The sequence below is a fragment of the Desmodus rotundus genome, chromosome 12, assembly GCF_022682495.2.
Source record: "Desmodus rotundus isolate HL8 chromosome 12, HLdesRot8A.1, whole genome shotgun sequence".
In the NCBI taxonomy this organism is placed as follows: domain Eukaryota; kingdom Metazoa; phylum Chordata; class Mammalia; order Chiroptera; family Phyllostomidae; genus Desmodus; species Desmodus rotundus.
The window spans coordinates 100,307,846-100,335,781 of record NC_071398.1 but is presented as its reverse complement, the minus strand read 5'-3'; the positions used below and the strand labels follow the sequence as shown (position 1 = coordinate 100,335,781).

The 27,936-nt window shown below is 57.0% G+C and overlaps 1 protein-coding gene across 3 annotated transcripts in view; it reads left to right on the top strand.

The window, feature by feature from the left end:
• Positions 1-27,936, top strand: part of PBX1 (PBX homeobox 1) — a 216,099-nt gene that overhangs the window by 142,470 nt on the left and 45,693 nt on the right. The window contains exon 1 of one of the 3 annotated variants that reach the window (XM_053914520.2): positions 3,686-3,810. The exons of the other annotated variants lie outside the window; for them this stretch is intronic. Coding sequence (XP_053770495.1) covers positions 3,753-3,810 — 58 coding nt within the window. The 5' untranslated portion in view covers positions 3,686-3,752. Of the gene's footprint in view, positions 1-3,685; positions 3,811-27,936 lie in introns of those variants that run through there. 3 annotated transcript variants of the gene reach the window in all.

Below are 27,936 nucleotides of genomic sequence, written 5' to 3'. Positions count from 1 at the left end.
GTGTCACACAGGCCCAGTCCCCACTGGCGGTGCGGGTGGGGGGCGGAGGGCCTGCGTCATGGCCGGCTCCCTGTCTCACATAACGCCCACGCCGGCAAGGCCGCACTTGCGTCCTCCCCTGTATCCAGCTTGCAAGGTGGTGCTCGTGTTCTCATTTTCAAGATGGAGAAACCAAGTCTGAGAGGTGAAGAAAGTCACTCAAGGTCACGTATCTCGTTCTTGGCAAAGCGGATATTAAAACCCATATTTTCTCCACTCCACCGTATTGCCCCTCCAGGGAAAAACAGCCAAGCTGGAAACTTAAACGTTACAGTGAAAAATAGAGGAAATCACGGGCCACAGGCCAAGCAATGGCCCAGAAATGGGAACGACTGGCTGCTGTCTCCTGGGCGCTGCCCTGGGATGCCTTCACTCAAGCTGGAGTTGAAAATGCTTTGTGACGGACAGAGCCCTGGCTGCGCAGATGCCGTGGCATCTTCGTGACGACCGTCTGTCTTCACCTGCGCTTCTGCCCTTAGGAAACAGGACGAGTAATATCGTTTTTTTGCCAAAGTGCTGTAATAATTAGTATGTTGGAAGATGCTCAGAACCACAGATGAAATGCCTTTTAAACATCACTAATTGTCAACAGAAAATTTGTAAAGTGATTTTGGATCTTCTCGTTGAGCTGCATCATCTAAATTTAAGGCACCCAAAGAAGAAAGTAGTAGTAATAGCAACAATACCGATTTGGGAGTGATTAGGAATAGAGACGGCTGACTGGCTGCAGGTGAGGCAAAGCTTCGGTGTGTCTCCTGCCAGATGGTCGACCCCTGCAGGACAGGTCTCCCGTGGTCCTTAGCAGGGCGAGGGCCCGTCTGAGAACCCACCCTCCAGAGCCTTCAGGGAAGCCTCTTAGGGAGTCCCCTGCCTGCCTGCTTACATTTGCCTGTGACCAAAAGTTACTGATGTCACCCTCCAGGTTCTGTCTCTTCCCCACCCAACCAGAGCTGACATTGAGTCGTGTGCTTATGAGAGATCTCCCCCCATTGGCTGCTGTCACGCGTCGTCAGTATCACACTCAAACCATCACTCAGTGGTCTGTTGTCCCACGTGGCCCAGGAAGTACATGATGAGTTTATTTTATTTTATTTTAGTTTTATTCTCGCCCGAGAACATTTTTTCAGTGATTTTAGAGAGAGAGGAAGGTGGGAAGAGAAACATCAGTGCAAGAGAGAAGCATTGATTAGTTGCCTCCCGTACGTGCCCAGACCCGGAATCGAACCCGCAACCTTTCAGCTACAGGACAGGACAATGCTCCAACCAACCGAGCCACAGCGGCCAGGGTGTTTTTTTTTTAATGGGGACTTTGTAATCGAACTATATAACATGTGTTTTTAAGTGGCCATTCTAAGTGCTTTGAAATGAGGTATTAAAATAAAATGTTCCTATGGCCAAAGAAAAGCTAGGAGAGTCTGCTTTAGGTTTGAAAAGTCTTCAGAAGTATTTTGCCTGCGTTTGGCAGCTTGGTTGTGCAAAAGGACCAGAGCGCACAGCGAGGTGACAGAGAACAGGCACCTAGCACGGTGCTCTCAACAGGAAAACATGGCGACAAGGAGGACGCCTTAAATGTACTTGGGGGACACTGCGGTGAGTAGTTGTCTTTCCTTTCTCAGTGACTCTTGTCTAGATTCTCACTCGCCCTCATTTTAAAAGCAGCAGCTTTTTATCCACTACATGTGAGTTTCCTCTCAGTTTCAGCGAAGGTTTCTATTGGAGGCTTGGTGAGGCGTGCAGGCAGGGTCCCGCTCGCTCCTGGACTGGGGCCGCTCTGGTCTTTTTTAAGTGTCGGGCCTCCAAGTAATCCTAAAGAAAGGCTTCACGTCTCACAAAGTTCTTTTCGAAACCACTGCATTTTCTCATTTGTCCTCCCACCAGTCTTTGCCGAGTCTGCTACTGTTCCCACCGTGTGGATGAGGATTTGAGGCTTAAACAGGTCTTGGGTCCCGGGGTGCACCTGACTCCTGAGCTGCTGGGCACCAGCTCGGGTCCTGACTGCCTGACTCCAAATCTTGCTCTTTCACCGCTAAGTGCAACACACCGTGCTGCTTTCAGCTGGTCCCGGCCTCAGAGAGACATGTCGTGTGACCGCTGCTTGTGTAAGTGTGGCACCTGTGCAGGCACGAAGCGCAGGAAGGTGCGGCTGAAGCCACTCACAGAGGCCCGTGGACCGCTGGCGTTCGTGCTCTCGGCCTGCGAAGGGCGTGATGTGGCAGTGCATCTCTCTGTTCTGTGGGCTGTGGGCTGGGTCTCAGGATGGCCATGGCTCTGCGCAGCCGTGAACAGGTAGCTCCACGTCCCTGAACCTCGACAGATAAGGAAGCAAACGCCCAGCTTCCCCGAGAGGAGCAGGCGGAGCAGGGTTCTGTTTGCTGCCCCTGCATGGGCCGAGGGCTGTGGCAAGTGAGTGGAGCCGGTTGGACCTCCGCAGTGCCCAGCTCAAGGGCACGGCCGGAGGACTTGCACGTCCCTGGGGAACTCATGGGCCAGGACGTGCAGGGCCAGGCAGCTTAGAGTTTCACTGAGATCGGAGGTTGAGAGCCGGAAGGTCAGGTGGACAGGTCAGAGCAGAAACACGTCTCAGATCTCACGTGTACAGTGACTCCAGAGCGAGGGCAGTCAGCCAGTGCGGTTGGCAATATGGGCGCCTCGCACTCTCTTTTTTAGTTTTGGTTTGTCGTGGAAAATGAAGGTGCTGCTAATGACACAGGCATGTGCGCAGTATCTGACGTGCAAAATTTTCAAAGCTAAGAGCGTCGAATCCAAGTCCTCCGTTCATTGTGCAAGACAGAGAGATCAAGTCACACCATATGTAGTTATTGCACAAACAGAGGGGGTGTGCGTGTGTATCTGTGTGCACATGTGTCTGTGCATACACATGCCTGTATGCTGTGTGCACACATGTGCGTGTGTGTGTGTGTGTGTGTGTGTGTGTCCCCAGGGACAGGAGGGAGAGCCATTCTGTGAGGTTCAGCTGACTTCCGCTGCTCTGTCCCCCACTGGCTTTTAGGAGCAGTCATGTGTATCCAAGGACAGGCCAAGAGATAATTAAGTGGAAATAAGAACTCCCCATCCAGCCTGTCAAGACAGCGGAGGCAAACCCCTGGTCGGTTCGGATGCCTCTGGCCTTGCTGCCTGCGGTCAGCCTGGCGGTCGTCGGAGGAGGCTGCGGTGGGCGCTGCGGTCTTGATTGCTTGAGGTTAAGTGATGCATCAGGGCAGGGGGCCACCAGAAAAAAGCAGATTCTTTTCCTGTGATTCACGTATTTTTCAGAGGCCTCTGGTTTCTTGGAATTTCTATCACGAACTTCAAAGCTCACCACAGAAATGCTTGCACACCGCAGTTTGGCTGTATTCCGAGGCTCTCCTGGAACTCCAAAGAGGAGGGCCTTGTGGTCACAGGTGCCAACGCCCTGCCATTGGCCTTCACTCTGGGTGAGGAGCAGGTCAACACCTGTCCCCAGGTCCCCAGTGGGGGTTGGGAAACAACACCCCAGCCCTGCAGGACAGGGTGTGGATGGGCTCTGGGAGGGCAGTGGGGAGGGTGGGAGGGAGCTGGGAGGGTAGGCGTACCCTGGCAAACAGGCCTGACTTCCACCTGATGGCGTTCCACGGACATGGCTGGGCAGTTCCTCCCTTGGGGAGACTTTCTAGCCACCAAACAAAGAGGAAATCAGCACAACTAAAGCCCTTTCGGATGCCTGCCTCCTCTTCATGGCTTTCACCAGAGATGACGGTGGCACAGAAAGGCCGGATGGAGACCAGAGAGGAAGTACTGGGAGCCCTGCGGGCCGAAACACAGCACTTTGAGTAGACCTTCGGGGCGGGGGGGGGGGGGGGGGGGGGGGTCGTTTGCAGACCAGCGGGCAGGGAGGTGGAGGGAGGTGGCGACAGAGGCGTCAGCAGTGGGGGAGAGAGTTTAGATAACTGAACTTGGAAGATACGCCAGTGTCAGGCTCGCTAAGCTCGCAACTTGAAGCAGTACAGACATTTTTTATGTTGCTCTGTGACTTTAAAATAATTATTTTAAACAACTGGTTGATATTCCTTCGATAGAGTTTTAAGGGTCATTACCTGAGAAACAGGAGAAAGCAGTGATGAAGAGTGCTTATTACTTCTGTCAGCTCTGGGCAGACGCAGGGAGATGCTGATCTGTTTGTGGTTTTCCCCTTCTTCAGGTTCTCCAAATGCTGCTTGCCAGCAAAGCAGAGGTGGAATGGGCCACATATTCAGGTGGTTGGTTTTGAGTTGTTGGGTGTTTTCGGTAGATTTGATTTTTCACACGAACTTACTGGTATTAGCAAGGCTCGGACCCTTTGACTATACCAAACACTTCATGAAAGAAGAGTAGCTAGGAGATGATTGGATGGGTGGGTGTGTGGATGCATGAATGGGTGGATGCATGGATGGGTGGGCAGATGGGTGGATGGGTAGGTAGACAAGTGGATGGATGGATGGATGGATGGACCAATGGATGGTAGATGGGTAGGTGAAGGAGTCAGTGGATGGATGAGTGAAGGGATGGCTGGTGGATGAGTGTATAGAGGGATGATGGATGGACAGACGGATGGATGGATGACGGATGGGAGGGTGGGTGGAGGGATGGATTGGTGGGTGGGTGAGCAGATGGGTAGGTGGGAGTGTCTGCACCTGTCGTTGGTCGGGGCACCACTGCATGGGTCAGGAGGACGTGGACCAAGCAGGCCGGCATGGAAGGCCCCCCATCTGATGTGGCTGCCACCGTCCAACAGGTGTGGGACGATGGTTTGAGTGAATGCAGACATAAGCCCTTTTTTGCTTTATGTAAAAAGTTACGGTTTAACAAAAAAACATTACCGCATAGGAGAAACCATGTACGATCTTTACAGAAAAGCTATTTAACCTCTTTTGTAAAAACACTTCCGGTGTAGTGAACACCACGTGGAGGCCGGACTGAGAGCCGCATTTAGAAGGGTCTTTGGGGCTGGGTGGTGTGTGTGCTCCCTGGAGGCTCACTGCTGAGTGTGTGCTGGCCTCTGGGACTCAGGTGTGTGTGTGTGTGTCTTTGCACATGTATGAAACACCTGAGGGTACCATATTGAGACCCCATTAGTGAGGGTAAAAACGCACAGACCAGCTGCCTCGTTTAGGCTCACAGTGCGGCTGCTGTCAGACTAATGTGCTCCTCTGGCAGCTTCTTCATCTTCACTCTTACTGTGTCTATGGCAGAAAACTTGTTTCTTAGCAACCAAAACACATCCTCAAACAAGAGCATTTAAAACAAAAGGTAAAATCCACAAGAGAAAAAAGTATACACACCCTTGTTGTCTGGGCAGGCTGTTCCCGTGGGCGGGAATGGATGTGGCCCGCCCCAGTCCTGCAGCCGGCCCTCGGCTCCCGGTCCGCGGCTCCCTGGGGCACTCCGGCTGCTAGAGGCTCTCAGGCCGTCCCAGAACCTGTCTGACCCTGAGCAATGCAGCGCAGGGAGAGTGCTGAGAGTGGAGGGGGGCGGGGGACTGTTAATTAAGCGCTATTAAATATTAATTAAAATATAAATTCAGAACCTCCCCAACTCCTGACAGTTATGGGGTCTAATTAAGTTGTAGGGCCCCATGCCCCGCAGTTGTCCTAGGGTGCACGTGGGGACCGAAGTCATCTGCACTCACAAATGCGGTGCGGATGGTGAAGGAGGTGGGCGCGGCAGCGATGCGGGTCGTGTGGGCCTGGAGGAGTGGGAGGGGCGGGGACCCTGCCACGGGCACCTCAGGCAGCGGGGGAGGGAGGTGAGGCCCACTGTGCCCGGGAAGTGTCCTTCGAGTTTTCAGGACAAGTTTCAATTCAGCAGACTCTCGGAGTAAGGGGTTGTGTGTGTGTGTGTGCACGCCCCACACTCACGTGTGTTTGGGCATCAGAGTGTCAACTGAATTCAAGTTGGGTATGGAGATGCACTTGGTTTCCTGACAGTAAGCGTGGGTGAGTGCGTGCTGGGCGGACTGCGGGGCGAGCATGCGTCAGGCCGGTCCCCGGCCCGCACAGCCACAGAGAGGCAGCCCCGTCTCCTTTCCAGCTCTCTCAAGTTCTTCATGGGAAGTAAGAAAGTGCACATATCGTCTACGCCTTTTTCTTTCTTTCAGTTATTTATAATTTTAAGCAAGTGCACATTGTGTGGTTTGGGGATTCTTTTTAGGCGATACAACTCAGTTTTGAAAGTGGTGGTCCTAAGTTAAACGGCAGGTCCTTAACTTTTCAGAGCCTGCAGACCAGTGTGCAGGGCACCATGCTGGCGGCCTGGGTGGGGACCGATCCCCACACCTTTCGGGGTGTCCTGTGCAGGGGGGGGTGTCACCGTACGCCAAGGGCGCTTTCGCACCTCCTTGAGTTGCACCGTCCTTAGCCACCAGGTCTGCGGGGCGATGTCTCAGTTTTGGAGTGAGCCATCCCTGCGATAGAGAGGAGCTCTCTGCAAGGCCAGGCCCTTCCAGGGCCCTCGTCTGGGGCCCAGCCCATGCCTGCTGACCCTGTGGTTCTCAGCATGGGGGTGTCTGTCCCTGGGCTCGACATCTGTCTAGGCTGGGGGATGTGACGGGATTGTCACTCCCACATGTGACTTCACCGTGACCTCTTTTACCTCCTTCTCAGTTTGGGCGTGAGCATGCTCCCTGAGGAATGTGGGTGGAGGCAGTATGGGCTGGGGACAAGAAGAAAGCGCTGGGCACAGTCACCTCCCATGAAACGGCCCTGAGGGGGCCTCTGCCTGGGTTGGCCCAGAGCACGGGCTTGCCTGTCTCTCCTCAGTAGGCATCAACGAAAAGAGTGTGGACCCAGCAGGTGATGGTCATGCCCCGGCCTCTCTCTGTGGCAGTGGTGAGCTGGCTGCCTGCCCCGGGCGTGCCCGGCTCGCTGGTAGACACGGCACAGGCCCTGCGCTCACAGGATGCAGTGGGGGCCGGGCAGCGCCCCCGGCCCACGGTGGAGGCTCCTCCCGGGAAGCAGCTCTGGGGCCTGGGCCTGGGCTGCCGACGCTTCAGAACATGCGGGCACACGGGCAGGAGCCAAGTATCTGCCAGACTGTGTCGGGAGAACCTTTATCATTTCTGTCAGATACATCACAACTCGCTTGTCTCACCATACATCTTCCTAAATGTGACAGAATATTCAGCTGTTATTAATTGAATACTCTCTAATTTAACTGCTTAGCGGGAGAAGGGAGACTGGTTTGTTTCAACGCGTGGAGCAGGAACCGGCCTGTATGTGGCTGTGGGCTGTGGGGCCGCTGCCTCCCCGCGCCTGGGCCTGGGAAAGGTCGTTCACAAAGAGGACTGGCTCCCCGCCTTTCCGTGGGGATGGGGCTCTGTGCGCGGTCCCAGAACATACAGGGTGGCGGGGAGGTGGGCACTCTGGGGACTGCGCGGGGCCCACGGCCCACAGCCCAGAGCGCATCCTTCATCTGAGAGCGCAGAGAAAGGAACTTCGTGACTCTGCCTTTCTCTCTGTGATCCAGAAAATGAGGGCAGCGAGCCCCACAAATCTCTGTTAGTATCGAATGTGATGGTAAGGGTCTAAGGCCACCTTGATGAGGAAAATTGGGATTTTAAAAGTTAAGGAGCAAAGAGTGACTTTGGAAAAGCTGAGAGTGCTGCTTCCCTCCCCTGGGAGCTTCGGAGGAAGAGCCGAGGCCTGTTAAGGGTCCGTCTGCGGCTGTCCTGGGAAACCTCAGAAGCTTCTCCCCCACCCCCCACCCCGCCCCGACTGCTGCTCTGGGAGAACCTCGCTGTGGATGAGCCCCTTGCTACATACACTGGTGGGGATTTTTATCGAGTGTTCATTATGGGGAATTGTGGGCAGTTTTAAAGAAGATATAAAAATGCACTCAGTGCCAGAATGCCTCTGGGTCCATGTACAACATATTCTCTTCTAGATAAAAGAACTCAAAGCGTGACAGTAGGCAGAAGCCAGACTTGGCTTATATGGACACCCTGGGCCGAGCAGTGCAGCCAAACAAAGGGCCGTGTTCCCAGCTCCAACAGGAGGGGCAGCCGTGCACTTTGCAGAGACGGAGGGGAGCCCTGAGACGGGGGACTGGGGAGAGCGGGCCCCTGGTCCTCGGAATCGCCCATCACGGGGCTATTAGCTTGAGCGTTCTGGAAAATATTATTGCCCCCGGGGTGCCATGGAGCTCCCCGGCTCCTGACAGGCTGCCGGCACTGCGCTCCCTGAGCTGCGGGGCTGGGGCTCCCCTGGCCGCCTGCCAGGGGTTTAAGAAGGCTCTGGGGGCCCGAGGTAGCCTCCTGGTGCCAGTCAACATTCATTGTAAAACCCGACTCAGAAACCCACCCCTGCCCCGCCTCACCCCCCACCCCCGGCTTTCCCTGTGCAGAGCTAGCTGGCACATGGGCCCTGGCTTCAGGGCTGGCTTCTGCTCCGGGATGGTCTGGAGAAGGGGATTGTTTGCACGGCAGCCTTCGATATGAGCCACCGTTGTCACATTCTGTGAACAGCATTGCACAGGGACCGCCGGCACAAAGATGGGCCCCATCCCCCCTTCACTCTGCCCTGTGTAACCCAAGTCGTGTCACAGAAGGGCTTACGGATTTTCCTTACCCTCCATCCGTAGTCTCACAGAAAACAGTGGCTCCTGCGGGAAACCCTGGTTGTTAAAAGGCCCCTTTAACTTGGGCCCCTTTAACTTGCTAAACACGGTAGAAATTGCAGCCGTGGTTTCTCCAGGGGTGTTGTACATTGCAATCCTGTGTACACGTGCTCACAATCATATTTATAAATGATTTTTCTTTGCTGCAATTTAAAAAATGCATTTGGCTACAAGGTCTTCCATGGTGTCCTACCGTTGTGCCCATAGTCCAGGAGAAAATCACATAGATTTGGTCATTCAAAGCGGTGAAGACCCCAGAGCCATGGAAGCCGCGGCTGGAGGAGGACCGGCCTGAGAACCCCGGCGCGTGTCTGGGCCCCAGATTCGGGTTTACAGAACGGGTGGAGACGGGCAATGTGAGTGGTGCAGACTCTGGGTGCCTGGATGCTGTGCGCACACACACACGCGTGTGCACACACACAGGCATGGCAGGGCGTGAATGTGTGTGCACAGAGGAAGAGTGAAGATTGAAATCCGGAGTTCCTTCTGTGAAAATGTAGCAAAAGTACTAATTCAAATAGTCGTCAAAGCTGAAGTGTAGATGAAGAGAAACGTATATTTATGTAGCAACTCATAGACGCCATACTCTTACTGAAGGGTACGCTGGGAATTGTAAGGGGGGGCCTGAAGTGGGGGGGCCAGAGGGGGTACTTAGCCCTTTTTCTGAAACTAACTAAACTAGCTGTTTGAGGTTTGTTTCTTTGTTTGCTTGTTTTTGTCATGAGAAAGATGCTCCTTTTTTGTACCAAGAACAGGGTAAAGCAGTGAGACGGGAACCCGGGTTCCCATAGAGGAGACGTATGTAAATGATGCCGGGTACAAGGGTGTGACCTGATGGAGTGCAGGGCTGTTTCTGATGGGTTGGCCGTGACTTTGAGGGTTCAAGTTCGCAGGGTACAAATGGAAAAAAGTCTTGGAATCTTGTATTTTTATTTTGTCAACGTGACCCCTGGAAAGGTCTAAGGGATGCCATTATAATCTAATAATGATTGGTCCTCGTTCTGGATTCCTAAAGCTTCGCCTCACTGCGGATTCGTGCTTTTGTTACTGTATGAAGTTTGACCAAATAGGGACTTCAAAGGAGTTGATTACAGTGTGAGCCGCAGCCGCCCAGTAACACTTTAACCTTCAGGTGCCTGAAGGGCTTGGGGCCGGGAGAGGCGTTGTCCACCCTTCCAACCACGTCAACAACTTGCCATCCCACATACCCGAGCAGGGAAGTCCGTGTGCCCCACCTGCGGTCACCTGGGTGTTGGCAGAAAAGGAAAAAAAGTTTCAAAAGACATTTTCCCAGGCCTTATTTAGCCTCTAAATCATGATGTCGCTCCTCCGTGTCCAGCCAATTTTCATTCTGGAAACCGCCCAGGTCACCTTGACCCAGGGAAACGTCCTGAGGCTTGTTAGTCACTGGGCCCTGGAGTGTGGGAATGGCCACAGTGAGCAGCCACGGCCACCCTCTGTGTCCAGTAGGAGCCGGCGATGAGACGGAGCCCGTCCTGAGTGTTTGCACCCCAGCACTAGTAGTTGACGCTGTGAGGTGCTCCTTCGTGGCTGCAGGGGCGCCTAGGTCTTGGGGGCCGGCAGAGCGTGCGCAGTGGCTGTCGGTGGGTAGCACCCGCTCAGAACCTCCCTGGACACTCGCCCAGGCCCCAGGGGTCGGCATGGCACTTTCTGGGATCACACTGTGTTCCCTCCGACCCAGCCCTTGCCCCCCCGGCCCCCGTACAGCCCCTCACAGAGTCACGGACCCGCACAAGGGGCCTTGCGCTCACCAAGCGCTGAGGGCCGTCCCACCGTCTCAGTGGTGGTGGGAGACGAGCACCGGCTCCCACTTCGTTACCCTGTCAGTCTGTGTCACCTGGTGTCCGGGCTCGTGGCTCCTGAGTCCCGCTCCGAGGGCCCGCAGCCTGGCTCAGGGGGTGGGGGGAGCGGCAGGCTGGCTCTGGCACAGCAGGTTTCAGAGGGTGCCAGGGAGCGATTTCGGCCCCACAGAGAGGGGGGCAGTGGACAAGCTGAGGCAGAGGCCCTGGCTGGCGGACCCACACAGCCGAGGAAGGTGGCCTCCAGGGCTGCACTCTGCGGGACCATCTCTTGCCTCGTTCTTCTCTGTCCCCATGGGAACCCAGAGCACAGCCTGTCACTTCCTCCCCACCCAGCTGCACGCAGGGCCAGGTGCGAGGTGTGCGGCAAAGGGGTCCCTCGCAGGCCCCAAGGGTGCCGCTCCATGCCGCTCTTCTCTCTCAGCCAGTGGCCCAGAGGCTGGAAACTAAACGTGGCTGCTTTTTCCTTTCAGTTCAGGCGGTTCTGCCAGCATGCCTTCTTGCCTCCTGTGCTCTCCTCACCCAGGGCCCGGCGCACAGCAGGGGTCCCCTGAGTATTCCCCTCAGAGTGGTGAGGAGGTGGGAGGGGCACTCCGTTCAGAAGGCGCAGAACTGACTGAGGAGGCATGAGGATGCACGCCGCCCACCCTGGGCCGGGGCGCCTTGACGGCAGGGACTGGCCGGCAGCACCTCGGGGCGCCGCTCAGAACACCGTCCTCCTTGACCTGGCCTGGACTCCGGCCGCACACACATGCACTGGGAGCTCCCAGCAGGCCAGGCCGCTGGGGTTGCTCTGCTTGCATCTGATGTGTTATCTCCTGCAGTCATTAAACAGACAGACGGACAAAGCAAAGGACAGTGTCCCTGCTCCAGTCGCAGCTGCAGGTGGGGGGGATGGAGGTGGTGACCAGTGTGTGGGCCACGGGCTGTGGGGTTATTTGGCTGGGCCCGAGTTCCAGCCCTGCACTGTGGTGGCGGCAAGCGGGGGCTGCTCCCGTTCTGCCTGCACGAGTGGCATGAACACAGATTTCGGGGGTGCAGATGCCCCCGGACCCCGAGTCTAATGCACGAAGGAGTCCACATCTGCGCCTTGCGATGACGCAGAAGCCTGGGCGTCTGGCTCAGCTTTGTCTGCTGGGTTCCATTTGTGATTGTTTTTCTTTTTTAAAGAAAGAAACATCAGGAAAACATTAGCTTTGACATTGACTGTACCCCCACGTGTAACAGTAATTGCAGGGCCTTCAGGAAAAAAAAAAACCCTTCCAATTTGGGGCCAACCAGCCTTGACAACACTGTTAGACCTTCTGCGGTGACGCCAGGCTGCCTGGCGCATGCAGGTGGGCGGGCGGGGGTGGGGCACAGGGGCCGGAGAAACTTCCGGAACCAGAGACAGAGGGCACCCACACTGCCCTTCGGGGGCATGCTCCCAGCAGACGGGGTCTCCAGGCCTGGCCCTTGCCGTAGCTGTGCACTGACCCCCCCAAGGTTTTGTCTGTGAGCTAGTCAGTGGCCGGTTCACACAGGATCCGGCCACTTGACCTTCACTCAGAGCCTCTGAAGTCCCAAAGCCCCATGTCCCCCCCGCCCCCCCCCCCGCCCCGTCTCCGTGCGTCTGCGAGAGTTCAAATTCGGAGTCAAGTTTATTGTTTCTATCTCGCTTATTTTAAGTATAGTTTTACACTTTATTATGTGCGGTGACATCTTAAATGGAGCCTGTCACTCCTCTGTGCCTGCTGCCAGGGGCTCGAGCCATTTACCGTGTCACACATTTCGGCAGCCCTGATTAGGGGCATCGGAAGGAGCGGCTCCAGCTCCACCCACCCCCCAAAATAGGGTCCCTATTTACATGAAGGAAGATTCTAGAACAACAGGGTCCAGATTCTAAAGTGAGAGGATTCTAAGTGGATGAAGTTTGGTGTGGCAGAGCTCTCTCTCTCTGAGAATGACATTTTGTCGGGTTAATTCATGCCCCTAAACAGTAACACCAACAAAACAAGACAAATCAAAAAACCTCTTCCTCCATGCGCCCCGCTCCCCAACAACCCCCCACCCCCACCCCCAGTCAGAGCCGTTTCTGCAGCTCTGCCGTTGCGGAGGAGCCCGGAGTAATTTGAATATTTCATTCTCCCGGCTGCTAAAGCCGCCTGCCTTGCAGATGGGCCTTGCTCCGTCCTTCTGGACCTGGTTCAATTATAGATGAAAGTAGGGAGCTGAGATTTGTCTTTTTGTCTCTGCTGAGTTGGAATAACACAATAAAGCGTGATGGGCAGGAATTTCTCAAACTGCCTCGTTCTCCTCGGGTGGGTCCCGATGAGGCCCCTCTTACCACGTGGGTCACATGTAGGAAGCCAAATGTGTACTTATTTGGGGGCGCTTTCTGTCCTCCCCCTTGGACTGAGGCCACAGTCTGAAAGCACAGGCGGCCTCCGCCTGTCCTCCCCACCACGCCTTTTCCTTTGTGGTTTCTGCTGGTCGTCGATGCCTGCGCTCTGACCATGTGCTTTGTGCAGGAGCCTTAAGTGCAGCCACTTCCCTGCTCCGTGTCCTGAAAAGGCCGGTCCCCTCGCAGCGCACCACTCAGGGACGCGTTGGCGGCCAGGGGCAGCACTGTTCTTCGTGCTCAAACACGTGCGCCCTGCTCAGCAGCTCAGCGCACAGCTAGAAGGCGTGTACCGCGGGCGTGCCAGTGTGCGCATGTAATCGCACAGGCGCACACTCATTAGACACAGGTAGCATCTGTGCGTGTGCATGCGCTCTGAAAGACATGGGTTTGGAGTGTCTTTAGAAGTCAGAAAAGCAAACCTTGAATGTATTCTTTTATTGGGCATTATTTCTATAAGCATTTTTGGTACAGAGCAGAGCATGCTGCTAACCTCCAGCTCTGTTATTGGGATGTGCGTAGGCAGCCCCCAACCCCCACCTCAGGAGTGCTAAGCGATGGGCAAGCGTGGGCCATGGGCGAGATTTACTGAAGGGACGGCTCATTCAGGTACCTACCAGCAATTTGAGAGAGTGGGGGAAAGCACCAACCATGTTTCTTCTGGGCTGATTAATTATTGATTGATTGCTGTTTCATCAGATCGTGTGGGTGTCCCGTGGAGATCTTTTCTCCCACTGTGTCCCTCACGTACTGTTGGAAACCAGCTCTGCTGTGGCTTCCACACTCACCATGAGGATCCGCCTGTAGCCTACAGGGGCGTGGGAATTCACAGTCTCTCCTAACCACCGCGTTTCCATCATAAAGGGGAAGGAGCAAGAGGTCTGTGGAGAAATCGTGTTTAAGGGAGGAAGGGTTCAGGGAGGCAGGAAGAGCGGGCGCCCCAGGCCAGCACAGCACGCGCGCACAGGTGGTCCCAGCACCCAGTTTTCACGCCGTCCCACAGCTCTCGGCTCCGCGCTTCCAGTCCTTCCCGCCCCCGTCAGACGCCCTCCAGCCGACTCTGGAGGCCGCGGTGCGCAGTAACCCAGAGGACCACGGTTTTCAGAAATGTGACTCACTTTAAAAAATAAATGTGTTACCTTTTCATGTTGGCTTGTGGGGACCGCCTTTTGGAGGTGGCCTTGCAGCTGAAGCCCTGGCTCTGCAGCGTGGAAGCGAGAGTCCCCTGTGGGCCCCGAGCCGCCGGGGCTCTTGGCGCAGCGTCGTGATCGGAATGGTAGTGGGCACATGGGTGAACCCCTGGGACTAAGTGGGCTCAAAACGCCACTGTCCCCTGTTTGTAGCCACAGACTTCCTGGGAACACAAAGGTTAGACATGTTTAATAATTGTGGTCACTTCTACATGCCTTAGGCTCACTTTCTGCTAATCAAAAAATCTTGCTGGAAAAATGAAATCGGAGTCCCTATTTTTAGCTAGTTTTAACTTATAAATCATTGACCTACTTTAATTCGAAATAAACTGGAAAATATTAGCGATAGCACTCAATCAGGACAATTTTCAACGTTCAAAGAAGTTTTCATACGTATTGTCTCAATTTTAACCCTCACAATATCTCCGAAGAGGTAAGTTTATTATTATTATTATTACTTTTTACAGATTGGAAAACAAACTTAGGTTAAACCATTTTACTAAAATCACAGTTCAAACCCAGTGTGAATGTTTTAGGAGTAGGTGTAACTATAACAAAAACCATACCCACCCCATTTCAAACAATAGAAAACAAGTGTGATCCTTTGGCATTCTCATGATCTGAGGCAGCTGCTAGAGCACCAGCCATCTCATCTGCATTCCAGGCATCAGAATGGGGGAAGGGGTGAGGAAGAAGGGTGGAGCTATATCCTTTAAAGAGGACTGTCTAGAATGCTACCAGTGATGAACCCTTTCTGATACGGCCGCACTTCCTTACAGGAAGACAGCCTCGGACATGTAGCTGGGTGGGAATGGTCAGCCAGCTCTTCGGAACGGGGCAGGCTCCTGAAATGGCACTGCAGCTGGTCCAGGAGTGAGAACCTTAGTCCCCGTGTGTCCCCTGACTGGGTGAGACAGGCGGGAGGGCTGTTCTCCTTGTTCAGCTCTGATTCGGACCCCAGGCAACTGACCTGTCCCACCAGAGAACCTGTGTGCAGACGAGGACACACCTTGATCTGTTCGTGAAGGTCTGCTGAAGCGGCGTGCGCGTGTCTGCTCCGAGGAGGCGGGACGCTGCTCGGAGCTGGGTGATGCACCTGGGCCGGGCTCTGACCCTGCGCAGGCCAGTCCGCAGGGATGGCAGAGACCTCTCAGCTCGGTGTGCGTCCTCAGGGGTGACTCAGAGAACCCCCAACAGAATGTCCCTTTAGGGTGTAGCCGCCCAGTCCATGTCCTCAGTGCCACTTCCACGTGGGCCATGAAAGAAGGGCTTGCGGGGTCGGGGAGCTCAGGCTCCCTGGTTACTCTGTTGCCAGCGGCCCCAGGACCTGGATGTGCCCTGTGGCCTCAGCAGAGAGGGCTTCTACCACCACCTTCATTTCTGGAGAACGTCCTGGTCTCTGAGTTTATGGGCAGGCACTTCTTGTCACGGAGCCCAAATTTCACTCCAGTCCTGGCCCACGAGCCCGGTGCACAGGACGCGCCCCCACCCACTGCCCCAGAGCTGGGGAGCCGCCCCGCAGAGCGATGGCTGGTGGCTCCCCCTGCTTTACTGGCGGTTGTTACAGAAGGGGGTGGGGCGCGTGGCAGTGGAGCCTGCTCTCCTGCTTCCGTTGCAGTGACCCGGGGCTGACCCATCGGTCACAAGCACGCTGCGTCCCTGCAGAGCACGAGGAGGAACTCTGCGGGCCGCCTGCTCCGCCCTGTGTTTTACTGCAGCCCCAGAGGTTCCAAGCCGTAATTTAGTTGTCTCGTTGTGTTACGTTTTCGGCAGCGTCTTTTCTCTCAGCTCACCTTTGTAATTCTGTTGGAATTTGTCGGCCTAGCTGTAGTCCGTCCTTCCGTATGGAAAATGACTTCACTGTGGCGACTTCGGTGCCCAAACCCCTCTGTCACAGAATCTGAAGCGCACAGTGGAAGGGCATGCGCCATGCCTTCCCCACAGTTCCAGATGAACTATTTGGGCCGGTGTACTCCTTTACCATTACTGAAACTGCGCTCCGGGTTTATGATATCAGAGGACATTGTTCTTCTAATTCAAGGCTTTTCTTTCACTTTTGCAAGTCTACTTGTCACAGCTACCATACTTCCGTGAGGCAGTCTTCCCTTAGGAAGGGCGTCTTCCTGCCCGAGGGCCCAGACAGCCCTTTGGTTGGAGATGAAAGCACTTTTCCTCTGTCCCGGCCTTTCTGCCAGTGACCATGAAGTTGGCCGTCAGCAGTGTGAGGGCACCGATCCACCCCCTGTCCCACGGACAGCGCGTCCTGGCCGGAAGCGGCGGGCAGCACACGGCGTGTGCAGAGCCCCACTCAACGCCCCCATGGCTGTCTCCGCCCAGTGCCCGGAGCTGTTGTCTTTAACATTTGTGTCTTGGGTGTGCTGAGTGTGCATGTGAGCGCGCACGCGGGTGCGTGTGCATGTGTGTGCATGTGCGTATGCAGTGGAGTGGGGATGAAGTGCTTTTCCTGGTGGAAGGAAGCAGGACACTTTTTACTCTGAGTCTTCTGGGGAACCTGGGCCGGGAAGGGGCATGGGGCTGTGTCCGGGAAGAAGACGGGCTCCTGACGTGGCTGTCCGCTGGTGCCGGGTCTGGGGAGGGTACGACAGCTAGTGGGTCCTCACTGTCCTGAATGGGCTGTGCCCAGGGGCAGTCGGAGAAAAGGCAGCAGATGCCCACAGGCCTTCTCCGTGCCCCTCTCACGGCTTACACTCCTGTGACCTGACGTCTACCCTGCGAGATGGCGTGACTCTGCCCGGCTTACCCACATGAAGAAGCGCGTTGGCACAGGAACCCGAAACCCCATCGCTCGTAGGTGTGTGAAGGGCCATCCGAAGCACAAGTGTCCCTCACCTCGTGTCTCCTCGCACCGTCGTCATCGTCACCCCACTGGGCAGCCTGCATGAAAACCCCACGCGCCCGCAGTCACGCCGCTGGTGAGGATCGTGAACCCCCCGTGCCCCACGCAGTCTCCTGACCCCACAGTGGCTGAAGAAAGTGGGGATTTTCACTCTGATGGGCCCACCCTGGGCCCCAGCCTAGGATGGGGTGTAGCCCAGAAGTGTTCTTTCCTCGTCCTTTTAACCCCGTTCCCTTTTTTTCTTTTGCAACCTCCTAGAGCACATTTCCTGCAGGTATTCCACAGCTCCCTCCCCAGGCCCAAACAGAGGCGCTGGCTGTGGAACGGAGTGTGCCTGAGTGTGAGGTACCTGTTCTAATTGACGATATGGGGTCACTACTTCCAAAAAGAGTCTGTAGTCAGAAAACACATTCTGATGTGCGGGGCCCAGGACAAAAAGAAGATGCAAACCCCTTGTTCAAAAATTCACAACTTCGAGATGGCAGCGTCAGCGCATTAAACCAGGTTCTTGGGAAATGGGCCCCGAGGGCTGGCCCAGAATGCTCACCCATGAAGCAGGAGGTTGGGCTGAGAACACAGGAAGACTCTGAGCCTTAAATGCTGCTTCGGCGGCCCCCTGAAACGGTGCAGGGCAGAGGCATATGCACATAGGGCTGGAGAGGGCCAGGGCACAGGGTTTGGGGTGCAGGGTGGCTTCCTGCGTCTGCCTGGCTGGAGACTTACCAGGAACGTGTGAGCTCCCCGTCACGGGAGGACAGGGAGCTCTTTATTAATCGTTCCCGAAGAATTCGGATTTGGAGCCATGGAGAGGATGGAAGTGTGGGAGGCCGCACAGACATCAAAAAATGGGCCTTCTACCACGCTGCCAACTCAGACATGGTCCGTTTTCAAGTTTGTGAGTTTAGTGTTGTAAGTGCGGATAAGGCCCGTCCGCACGGAGACGTCCCCACACCTTTCCTGTGCATTTCTAGCAGATGGAGCAGAAGCTCACACGGAAATCACACCTGCCTCTGTGGACAATTAGGCACAACCCGGGCGTGCAGCTGACCCCACGGGGTGTTCAAACAGAGCAAGGTTTCAAACGAAGAGCCAGCATGTGCGGACTCACTGCGCGTCTTCCGAGGAGGAAGGTACTGTCTGGTCTTCTTCCATAAACGTGTGCGGACATGTGCACTTACTCGCTCGGGGCTGGTTATACCAACATTCAGCGCCCTCTCAAATCGTCTGGCAGAGGGCACATGGAAGGGGAAATGGCCAACGTGCATTTCGCACCAGCTGGGCACACGGGGCTCACCGAGCTGCATGCAGAGTCCTGCCAGCTTCATGCAGTTGAAGAGACAGCTTCATGATGCCGTCCCAGGCCTCCCCACCAACACAGGACAAAGGTCGGGCCTCTCCACCTCACACACCACAGAGCTGGTCCGATGCTGACTGACAGCACCGGGAACCACAGACAGAGAGGCAAGTGAGCCAGGGCCTGCACAGGGTCCCCACACCTGGCCCGGGGACCCCACCACCCAGACCACGGGTCCACTGTGCACACCCACTGGGCCCTGCAGGGCTCTGCAACTTCACTTCTGCCCCTCCCATTTCTGAAATGTGCCTTGGATTTATAGCTTGTGTCCCCTTGTCATTGTGGGAAGCCCAATTGGCTCCCTCCCACGAGGGCGTCCCCCTTCATCATTTACTGGACGGGCCCTGTCCTCTCCTACTGTGCCATGCGGGTGCCGACGACATTGTCACAGCCAGGAAGCTGCAGTGTCAACTGGCATTCTAGAACAGACAGGCCGAAGGTGGGCCTGGCACCGATTTTTATGAATAACAGCTGTGGGAGAGAGGAGACTCCTCATTACTGAGAGGGATGTGGGTCCCGTTGATGCCATCACACCCCGCTCCTGCATCCGTGCCTGTCACCTGTCCCTGCTTACTGGCCCTTGCTCCACCCCTCCCTTCCCTTGCCTCCCTCAGCTCACAGCACGGGAACAGCCTAGCATCGGATCCCTGCACACAGCGGGCAGCCCACGCCTCTCTGAGGACCGAACGTCAGCCCGGGCTGGGGCAAGGAGCAGGGCCATGAAGGGCTGGGCTTGAGTCACCTTTGGAAGCCTGCGCTGATGTCAGCTCCTTTGAGCCAGTTTGGGGAAAAAACAGCCATCCAAGATCTACTTCTGCAGGCATCGGGATGCGATGAGGTAGTGGCGACAAGGACGTCGCTGGTTGAGGATGAAGAAGCGCTGGAGCAGAAAGCGAGTCCAGTCTGTTCACAGGCTCTGCCTGGAGAGATGCCCTCTTTTCCAGGAGCCAGGACCTTCACAGGGGCCCTGGCTCTGCCGTGTGTAGATACAGAGACGTGCCCCAGGTCACAGAGACGAGTGGCCCAGGACCTCAGTCTCACTGGGACGCCCGTACTTTTTGCACAGAAGCCACCTGGGCTTCGGCTGCCAGGGCCTCCGATTGGCAGGCATTCCTTCCACTGCACACCAGGGCCGACCAGAGCCCTCACCGCCATCTTCCTGCCCGCTGGAGCCTGCAGCCTTCCTGCGTCTGGGTGCACCAGTCCCGGGCCCTCGTCCTGCAGGACGTGGCCAGGCCATCATCCTGCTTTCTGCTGTGACGTCTGATGCCTGTCACCCTCTCTGCCAGTTTCCCGCAGGCACCTCCTGTGGCCTGGGGACTGCAGCCTTCTACAGGGTGCTCCTCTCCAGCCCCGGCTTCCTTTGCCCTGAAGGCCCAGAGGATTGGGGACCCTTCCTGCCAGGTCTCTGCCAGGGCCCCAGGGGGTTCAGGTGACCACCTTCTTCTCCGGGGCTGGGCAGCCCCAACCAGCCACCATTTGAAAACACGCTCAGCATCCAGAGGAGAAGGGGCTTCTTGCAGCTGAATGGGGGCTTGGTGTCTTTGTTGTCTTGAGGGGCGTGTGTGTGAGTGTGTGTGTGTGCATGACTCACTGTGCGAGAGCATGTGCGTGCACGTGCAAGTGCGTGCTGGTGGAAGGGGTGGTGCCCAGCCTGCCCTGCTCCCTGTCTGCCTCCCAAGGCCGAGGTCCTGGACCGCACACGCCAGGAGGGCGGGCCGCCTTTCCTCCGAGGCTGTCGGCGGTCGGCTGTGCTGCCTGCCGGCCTGGCCCCTGCGCCCGGGCTCCTCTCGTCTGTCTGGAACGCAGACTCTCTGCACTTGACGACGGCTCCAGTCTTTCTGCCTTTTCTCTTAAACAGCTTTCTTAAAGTCCCAAGAGGCCCTTAAAAAAATAAAAGAATGCAAATGGAAATTGTGCTGGAAGCCGAAGCGAACATTACTGTGAGTCATGGGATCCTGGCCACATGGGGACGAACTATTTTTTATTTTGGGTAATATTTCTTTTTCGGCATTTATTATACCTCTGTTAAACACAGCTCGTGGGACACAGCGTTACTCACAGGCAATCAGAGAAAGAGCTGAAAGTTGAGCCGTTGTGGGCCGGGCAAGGCACTGTTAATAGCAGTCATTAAAGCTGAAAGGAACAATCACCCACCTGCCCCTGCCGCCCGCCCACCCCGGAGCTCAGGCTGGGCGGACAGGAAGGGGGCGGACTGCCTAAACCCCGGCTCTGAGTGAGGGAAGAGGGAGCGACTTCAAGTTCGGGCCTACCCAGGGTGTAGAAACCCCGCGGGTCCCCAGAACTCAGGAAGTCCCCATGTCTGTTCCTCCTTGCCCGCCATCACATTTACCCGAAGATCCACAGTGCGGTGCCTTTTAGGGACCCGGAGGAAGCTCCGCGGGAAGGTGGGCACGGCGGTGGCCCTTATTCCAAAGCGCTCTCTGCTGTGGGACTAGTTCACAGCAGGCTTGCCAGGCAGACCCAGACCCAGACTCTGCCATTAGCCCTGGAGGTTCAGCAACACGATTGTTTCCTTTTTAAAAAGCACAGCGTTTCTAATCCTTTCCCACATTTTAAATCCCAGCCCAAGAGGCAGCACCGCTCAACCCAGCCCAACACACCGTTGTCCGAGTGTGCTTGTCCCGTGGGGCTGGAGAGGACGTTGCGGGGAGGCGAATGTGAGGGCACTTGGCGTGGCGTGTTCGTGAAACCCACCTCGGGTTTGGGAGGAAGCGTGGTGGCCTGCTCTGCAGGTGCAGAGACCGGCTCCTGTTAGCAGGACCAGGGCGGATGTGGAACATTCCAGCAGAAACTGCACTTGTGGCTTAGAGCGTGGGCACTTCGCAGTGCTGCCCCCGCCCCACACCTGCCCTGCACTCCAGTGGGCGGGCGGGCGTGGTAGGGCAGCCCGGCACACTTTTGGAGTGGAGATACCGCAACGGAGTGAGGCAGTGGGTGACGATGGAGGGGCCAGCTGGCTGGCTGGCTCATGGTGACCTCCGGGCAGAGGGCCATGCCTGCTGACTCGGGCCGGGCGAGGGCTCCGTGCTCGGGGGCTAGTTCCTCAGCTGTGGCCCTGAAGTGTCCTCTGGCTGCCAAAACCAGGGTCAGCTCGATCAGCCTGATGCAATGCTGAGGAGGCGCGTGGTGGAGCACGGCTCCCCCTGCATGGGGCGGCTCTGTCCCTAAGAGTGGTGGCATTGGCCTCTTCGTGTTGGGGACACTGTTTTGAACCCTAGGATTGTTTGGTTTGCGCTTCGGAGTGAATGTTAAAGCCCCTCAGAGGGTTTTCAGCACCACAGCACTTGTGAAGAGAAGGCATTTCTTCGCGGCCCAGCCCTGGGGTCAGGCGGCCACACGTGGCCATTCTGATGTGGCCCCACTGTCTTCCGGTGACTCTGGGCAGGCAGGTTGAGCCCTGGCAGACAGAGCGGCAGCCCACTTGGCCCCACATCCCTTTTATGACGTGGTGACACGCAGCGTGGTGTGTCTTCTGTGTCCTGGCCATTGCACAGTGGTCTGCTCAGTTGTGAAAGCTTTGCACACTTGCCAGTTCACGAGTCCAACAGTCCTGGTCTTTGCAGGACCACAGAATAAACCTGAAACGCCGTCCTTCGTAAGCAAGGTGCAGGGTCCTCCCAGAGGGGCCAGAGCGCTCGGAAGTCGTGCTGTCCCCTCCCCTGGAGCTGACCAAGCAGAGGCCCTCTGCCAGCACGTCACAAAGTGCTGGCCTCCCGGGCGGGGGGGGGGGGGGGGGGCGGGTGGTGACAGGTCTCCGCCTGGGAGACAGAAAGCGAAGCTCCGCACTGGTGCGTTCTGGGGTTTCCGAGGCCAGTGCAAACTCCTTTTTGATTTCCTCGTCCCCTGGGCCCCCTGTGTTGCCCCCAGCAGGCCGTGACCATCACTGGGGAGAGACCGTGCCTCTGTGCTGTGGCACTGCCCAGGTCGCTGTTGTGGCTGGTGGAGGAGGATGTCTCCCTTGGTTATGATCTGGGGACATTATGCTTTTAGTGGACCTGAAAAATGCATTCAAGTGCAATGACTTCCAGGCTTTGCCAGGACCAGAAAGAGGAATACACTCTTCCCCCATGATACCAGCGTGTCCCCATCCACCGCAGTCACCTCTCTTGCCATCACCTCCCAGGGAACTTCCTGTCCTTCTCTGCAGGTGCCCAGGGCACGGAAGGCTACTGCCCAGCAGGAGTGGAGGGGCCCTTAGCCAGGTCCAGTCAGGCCCCAGTCACACTTTACGGCTGTAATTCGAGCGGCTAATCTTCCTCGGTGAGGGAGGGGCCGCCCCAGGGGACGAGGTGATTGCTGTGTGGTGTGTGCTGCACGCCTGGCACGGTGGTGTCTACGAGCTCCTCGCTGGGCGCACGTGTGTGTCAGTCTCTGGGGGCTGGCCCTCCGGGCTTCAGCTCACACCGGAGGAACGAGAGGCGGGGTCTGGACTTTAGTGCTTTCCTCTCAGTCTCTGCGCCAGCAGCTAAATACTCACTTTTGTTACCTGTAAACGGGAGGAGCCAGATCAGACTCTGAGCCAAAGGCTTTTGCCCCCAGGACCCCGGCCAAAGGTCACCAAGTGCAAGACTGCCCCCAGACTCCACGGTCTGGTTGGGGAGGGCTACACGAGGGAGGAGGACCGTGGGACAAAGTGGGGTGTGGTGACCTCAACAGCCGTAGGCCTAGCACCCACCCATGGGGCAGGGAGGCCGCTGCCACCACACCTGCGCTCTCTCACGGGCCTCTCCACGAAGCCGCAGCTCGGGAGCTGCCTGGCCCCTTCCTCCCAGCCCGGCTCCTGTCTGGGGTGCAGCCTCTGGCAGGGTGTAGCTCTGGTCTGGAGTGCAGCTCCGGTCTGGGGTGCCATCTGGAGCTTGTGGGGGGATGCTGTGGGCAGAGCCCCTGCCTCCGCAGAGGAGAGAGTGCATCTGCGATGACTCTCTGCCGCGTGATATGGGTGTGCAGGAAGCTGCTATACTCTCGGGGTCCCTACCCCCTCTTGGAGAGGGTAGAGTGTCCTGTCCCCAGGTGCAGAACTGAGGTTATACTTAATCTCGGCTCTTAGGCAGGCAGGAGGAGGGGGCGACCAGGTGAGCGTGAGCACTCGGCCTGGCCCAGTCCCGCTCTGCGCCCACACAGGTGGATGTCTGTTTGTGTGTCCGCCTGCAGCGGCCATCACCAGAGTGAGGACATCAGGGTCAGTGTCAGCACGCTTCTTTGTGACCACGTCGCACGCAGGGCCTCTGGGTGGGCGGACGCCCTCCATGCCACGCTGCTTCAACCATCTGCCTGCTTTTCTCTCTGGAACCGCTGCTCCTCTCGGGCAGACACTTGCCTTTGGTTTCTGTGTCCCCTGGACACACAGCCCACCCGGCACACAGGAAGCTCTCAGGAAGGAGGTTTTGATGTGATAAGTGGGGAAAGAAATGAATTAATATATTTCACAAAGGAGGGGCCTGCCCAGGGCGCACGCACGCACGCATGTGAAAGCTGTTAGGTGTTTACTCGGCGTTTCTCCCCATGAGGCAGGGACTCGGTCCCCGGGGACGTGGCTGCTGCTTAGATTAAGTGGCACAGCCAGCGAAAGGCAGGACGGAAACCCCGTGGACCTGAGTCCATGCGGGGAAGAACCCTGTCATGTGACTTAGAGGAAGGGCCACCGTGTTTTGTCCTGGCCACTGGCATCTGGTCACCGGACGCTTCCCGGTCCACAAACAGCCTGTGTTGTCTCCCCTTCTCCTTCCGCACTTTCACCTGGCGCTCCTTTCCCAGTCGTGCCTCTGCCCCCGTCTCTGCTCCCTCCGCCTTCCAAGGGAAACCGCAACTCCCCAGTACGTCCCCCACATGCAGGCACTGCACCCCAGGGAGGTTCCTTTTCCTTCTGAATGTAGCCCTTCCTCCCAAGGATAGCTGGGAGGAACCACACAGAGGCTGTTGCCCACAAAGGCGGAGCTGTGGAAAGTGAGCGCCAAGTCACAGTCCTTGCTCAAGCCAGGCAGGCTGCCTCTGACATGCATGGCGTCCCTTTCTGTCCTTCAGAGTGGGGGTTATGCCTCTTGGAGGCCAGTGCACCGTGGCCGTGTGCAAGGCCTGAGCCGCTAGGCCTCAGCCGGGGCCCAGGGCTGTGTGTCGTGTGTTCTCTCTGGGTGTGAGCTCGGGCTGTGGGGTGAGGGGGGGGGGGGGGACAGACGGGCAGGGAGCCGTCTCTCCTGCACACGGGAACTCGCAGAACCCTTGGCGGTCTTCAAGGGCACACCTTGAAGTTCTCCCAGCACCTTTGAAAGACTCCCGGGTTTTCCAGAGCCTGTAGGCACCAGACTCCGCACGTGCAGCTCAGCCCAGCATGTCCCGCAGGACTGGACCGTGCTCGTTCGAGAGCCAGGGCCCTGCGCCCCCAACAGCAACAGGGCAGAGAGAGGTTAAGCAGAGCCCTGCTTCTTGTGTGGGTCCTAACTCTCTCCGTCCTTGTTGTTGAAGAGTGGACAACCGCCTCGTCTCCGGCCTGAGTGCGGTTGGAGGCTTGTCCACAGCAGAGGTCTCTTGGACTGCGGTCTCGGGGCGTGGTCTGTGCCTGGATCTTTGGGTCCCCCCGGGCCAGTTCCCAGGGTGCCCCCACTGCGCCGCAGGAGGGCCATGTGCACAGGGCCCTGGGTCAGAGAGCTTGCCTCCCGGTGGTGTCACTGCTCTGCCACGTGGCTGCTAGAAGATGAGGAGAGGCCGACAGGATTCCGTAACATTTCAATGTTCTCTTACTCTTCTGGGAGAAAGGGACATGTGTCACACAGACACTCAGCCATCTTGATGCAGGTGTTACCCGTCTTTCTCCGGAAACCTCCACAGCTCCGTCTCCCTCCCTGTGAGCCCAGTGCCACTTCGGGGGAGTGTGAGGCAGAGAGGGGACCCCAGCATTCCGGTTCGCAAACTGGGAGAGCCTGGGACTGGAGAGCTGCCTGGGTGCCGTCAGACCTTCAAACCAAGGGTTCGAGCCGGCAGCCCAGCGCCATTCACCACCGAACAGCAACCACACGGGGACCGAGCTTCGCAAGAAGCCAAGAGCGGTTCCGCTCTTCAAAACGCATCTTCACAGCAGTGCTTTCTGATGGTCTGGTGCGCAGGCAGCGCAGCGGCTCTGGGGTTCACTCTGAGACTGAACCAGATGGAGGGCGCTGCAGCTGGGAATCCACGTGTGTGATGGTGGCCGTTTTTCTGGGTGTAGACCCGTTCAGGAGAGCAGAGAGACGAAATCCTGCAGCTTCTGTCCATCCTTCCTTCCACACCTGTATTAGCTTGGATTGGTTAAGCTGCCAAAAACAAAACAAACCCCCTCCCCAAACCCCAATATAACTTGGCTTAAACAAAATGCAAGTGTATTTCTCCCTCATTTTCACATAGTCCTAGGCAGCCATCCAGCCGGTCTCCAGCATATGAGAACTGCTATCTGGTTTCTCTCCCTCAGGCGGCTCCCACTCCCCAGGCCAACTCAGGGGCCCAAGTGGCTGCTCAGGCCCCAGCCATTGTCTTCACCTTCCAGCTAGCAGAAGAGGAGAGGGGGCAATAAAGGCATTCCTTCATTCAGACATCCCTAGGTGTTTTGTGTGCAACCTCACTCATCTGTCACTGACCAGAAAATCTCGTCACGGAGACGTGACCACATCTAGTTGCGAGGGAAGCAAGAAGGTCCCCTCCTCCCAGTGGTCATGAAGTCCCCTGAAAACCAGGGCTCTGCTAGCCTGTGGGGAGGCAGCGTTGGCAGAAACCGACAGATCAGCCTTCTCCCTGCTCTCTGTGCCGCCCCTCTCCCAGGTCCCGAGCAGGAGAGAGACATACTGTCCAGCTTTCATCTTCCCAGAAATGTCAGCGACAGCAGCTAGGGTCACAGCCAGTGTCCGGCCCAGCGAGTCCTCCTGGCCCTGTTCGCAGAAAAAACCCGTGTCCTCTTCTCCCGCGTTCCACTTCCCCCCCTCGTAGGTGGGAAGGCACTGTGGTTCCAGTGAGGCAGGAGGGCCATGTCACAGAAGCAGAAGGACGGAGTGGGCCAGGGGGTCGCGCCCCGAGTCCTGATCCCAGAGCCCACATGAGGCCCTGGCTGGAGCCTGCTCTTTGCTGTCGTGTGGGAGGGACAGCGTGCTCAGCTGGGCCAAGGCGACGATCAGTGTAGGATTTGTCTCCGGTGACCAGGGGATTGGAAACAGGGGCAGTGACTCCACACTCGCGGTCACTGCCTTCCGTAGGGAGTGCAGGCCGTGAGCACACGGCGTTAGGAGCCCGGCCTTGGGAACTGGCACAGGCCTCGTGGGGACAAAAAGGCTGTCCCTTTCCTGGGGGCTCCGACTCGGCTTGTTGTCGCTGCTTGTGTTGTCGGGAGCAGGAAGCACGGCAGCCCCCAGACACCAGGGCCACACCCAGGCGGTGAGCCCATAGGGGGTGCCAGCGCAGCCGCACCGCTGGTGCCCATGTCCTGAGTGGGGGCTTCTCTGTGCCCGGCCACCAGGCCTACGGGGAGGTCTGCGCCCCGCACGGAGCCAATTTCGAACCCCGCTTCCTCAGACCTGCATGTGAACGGAGGCCTCCCCGTCTCCTGGTCATAATTTATTTATTCTCTAATGGAGACTTGAGAGCAGCCGTTAGAGACGACGCGCAGGCCAGCTTGTCCGACACAAGGTGAGGTTGTTTCCACGCTAAGTGGTTCCCAGAAGGGTCTCTCCGTTTCCGGAACGACATCTCCCAGCTGAGCTCTGCCAGGTCGGGAAGGCTCGCCAGGGGCTCCGCGTCGGGAGGAGGCATCCCAGCCTCCGAGGGGCGTGGGACTCCTCACGGGCTCTGGGGCAAGGGAGCGGGAAGGGGCCAGAGGAGACACAGGAAGGTGCCTGAAGATGTCTCCTGTTGGGCCAGCTTCTCGCCTGTGACAGTGTCGGGAAGAGCGTGCCTGGGATCGCAGACCCGTAACTTACAGAGACAGAGTTCCTGACTCGGGACCTGTCTGCTTTCTTCTGCAACCCAAGGGACCCTTCTCCACGGGATCGATTTAGATTCAACCAGCAATTGAAAACCCACCAGTTCCCGAGCACTGACACATCTTTTGTAGAAGTAACCTGATTTGATCCTTAATAAGAATTACAGTGTGGTTGGTATTATCGGCGGCTGGGTGATGAGGAAACTGAGTGGGAGGGAGGCCAGGTCATGCAGAGGGTGTCCGGTGCTGGCTCTGCCGCACCCTCTTCCCCGTGCCCTGCTGCGGGGCTAGCAGAAGAGCCCTAGACCCCTGCTCACAGTCGGGGGGAAGGTACTGGAATATGGCAGGGGAGGAAGTCTCTGGAGAATTGGCTCTTACAGGGAAGCAGGCAGTGTGCTAGGCGCCTAATTGAGACTGAGCCACAGAATGTGTTCATTGTGTGGGGGTCAAACATGGAGAAATTTCTCCTGATTCTTCCGTGCTCACTCTTTGTAGCAAAGCTTCCGTCTCCAGGGGACATTCGGCAGGCCGGCGGTATAACCCACTCCCCATGCTTCGCATGTACAACTTGGTGGGAAACCATTTCTCATGTGGTGGGTCCACGCAGGACCTCCCAAGGCCCTTCCCTCTCCCCTCTACCTCCGGGCATGGTGGGCTGGCTGATGTTGGGGCTGAGTCCCACCTCCTGCCGTCCTCCGCAGCCCCTCTG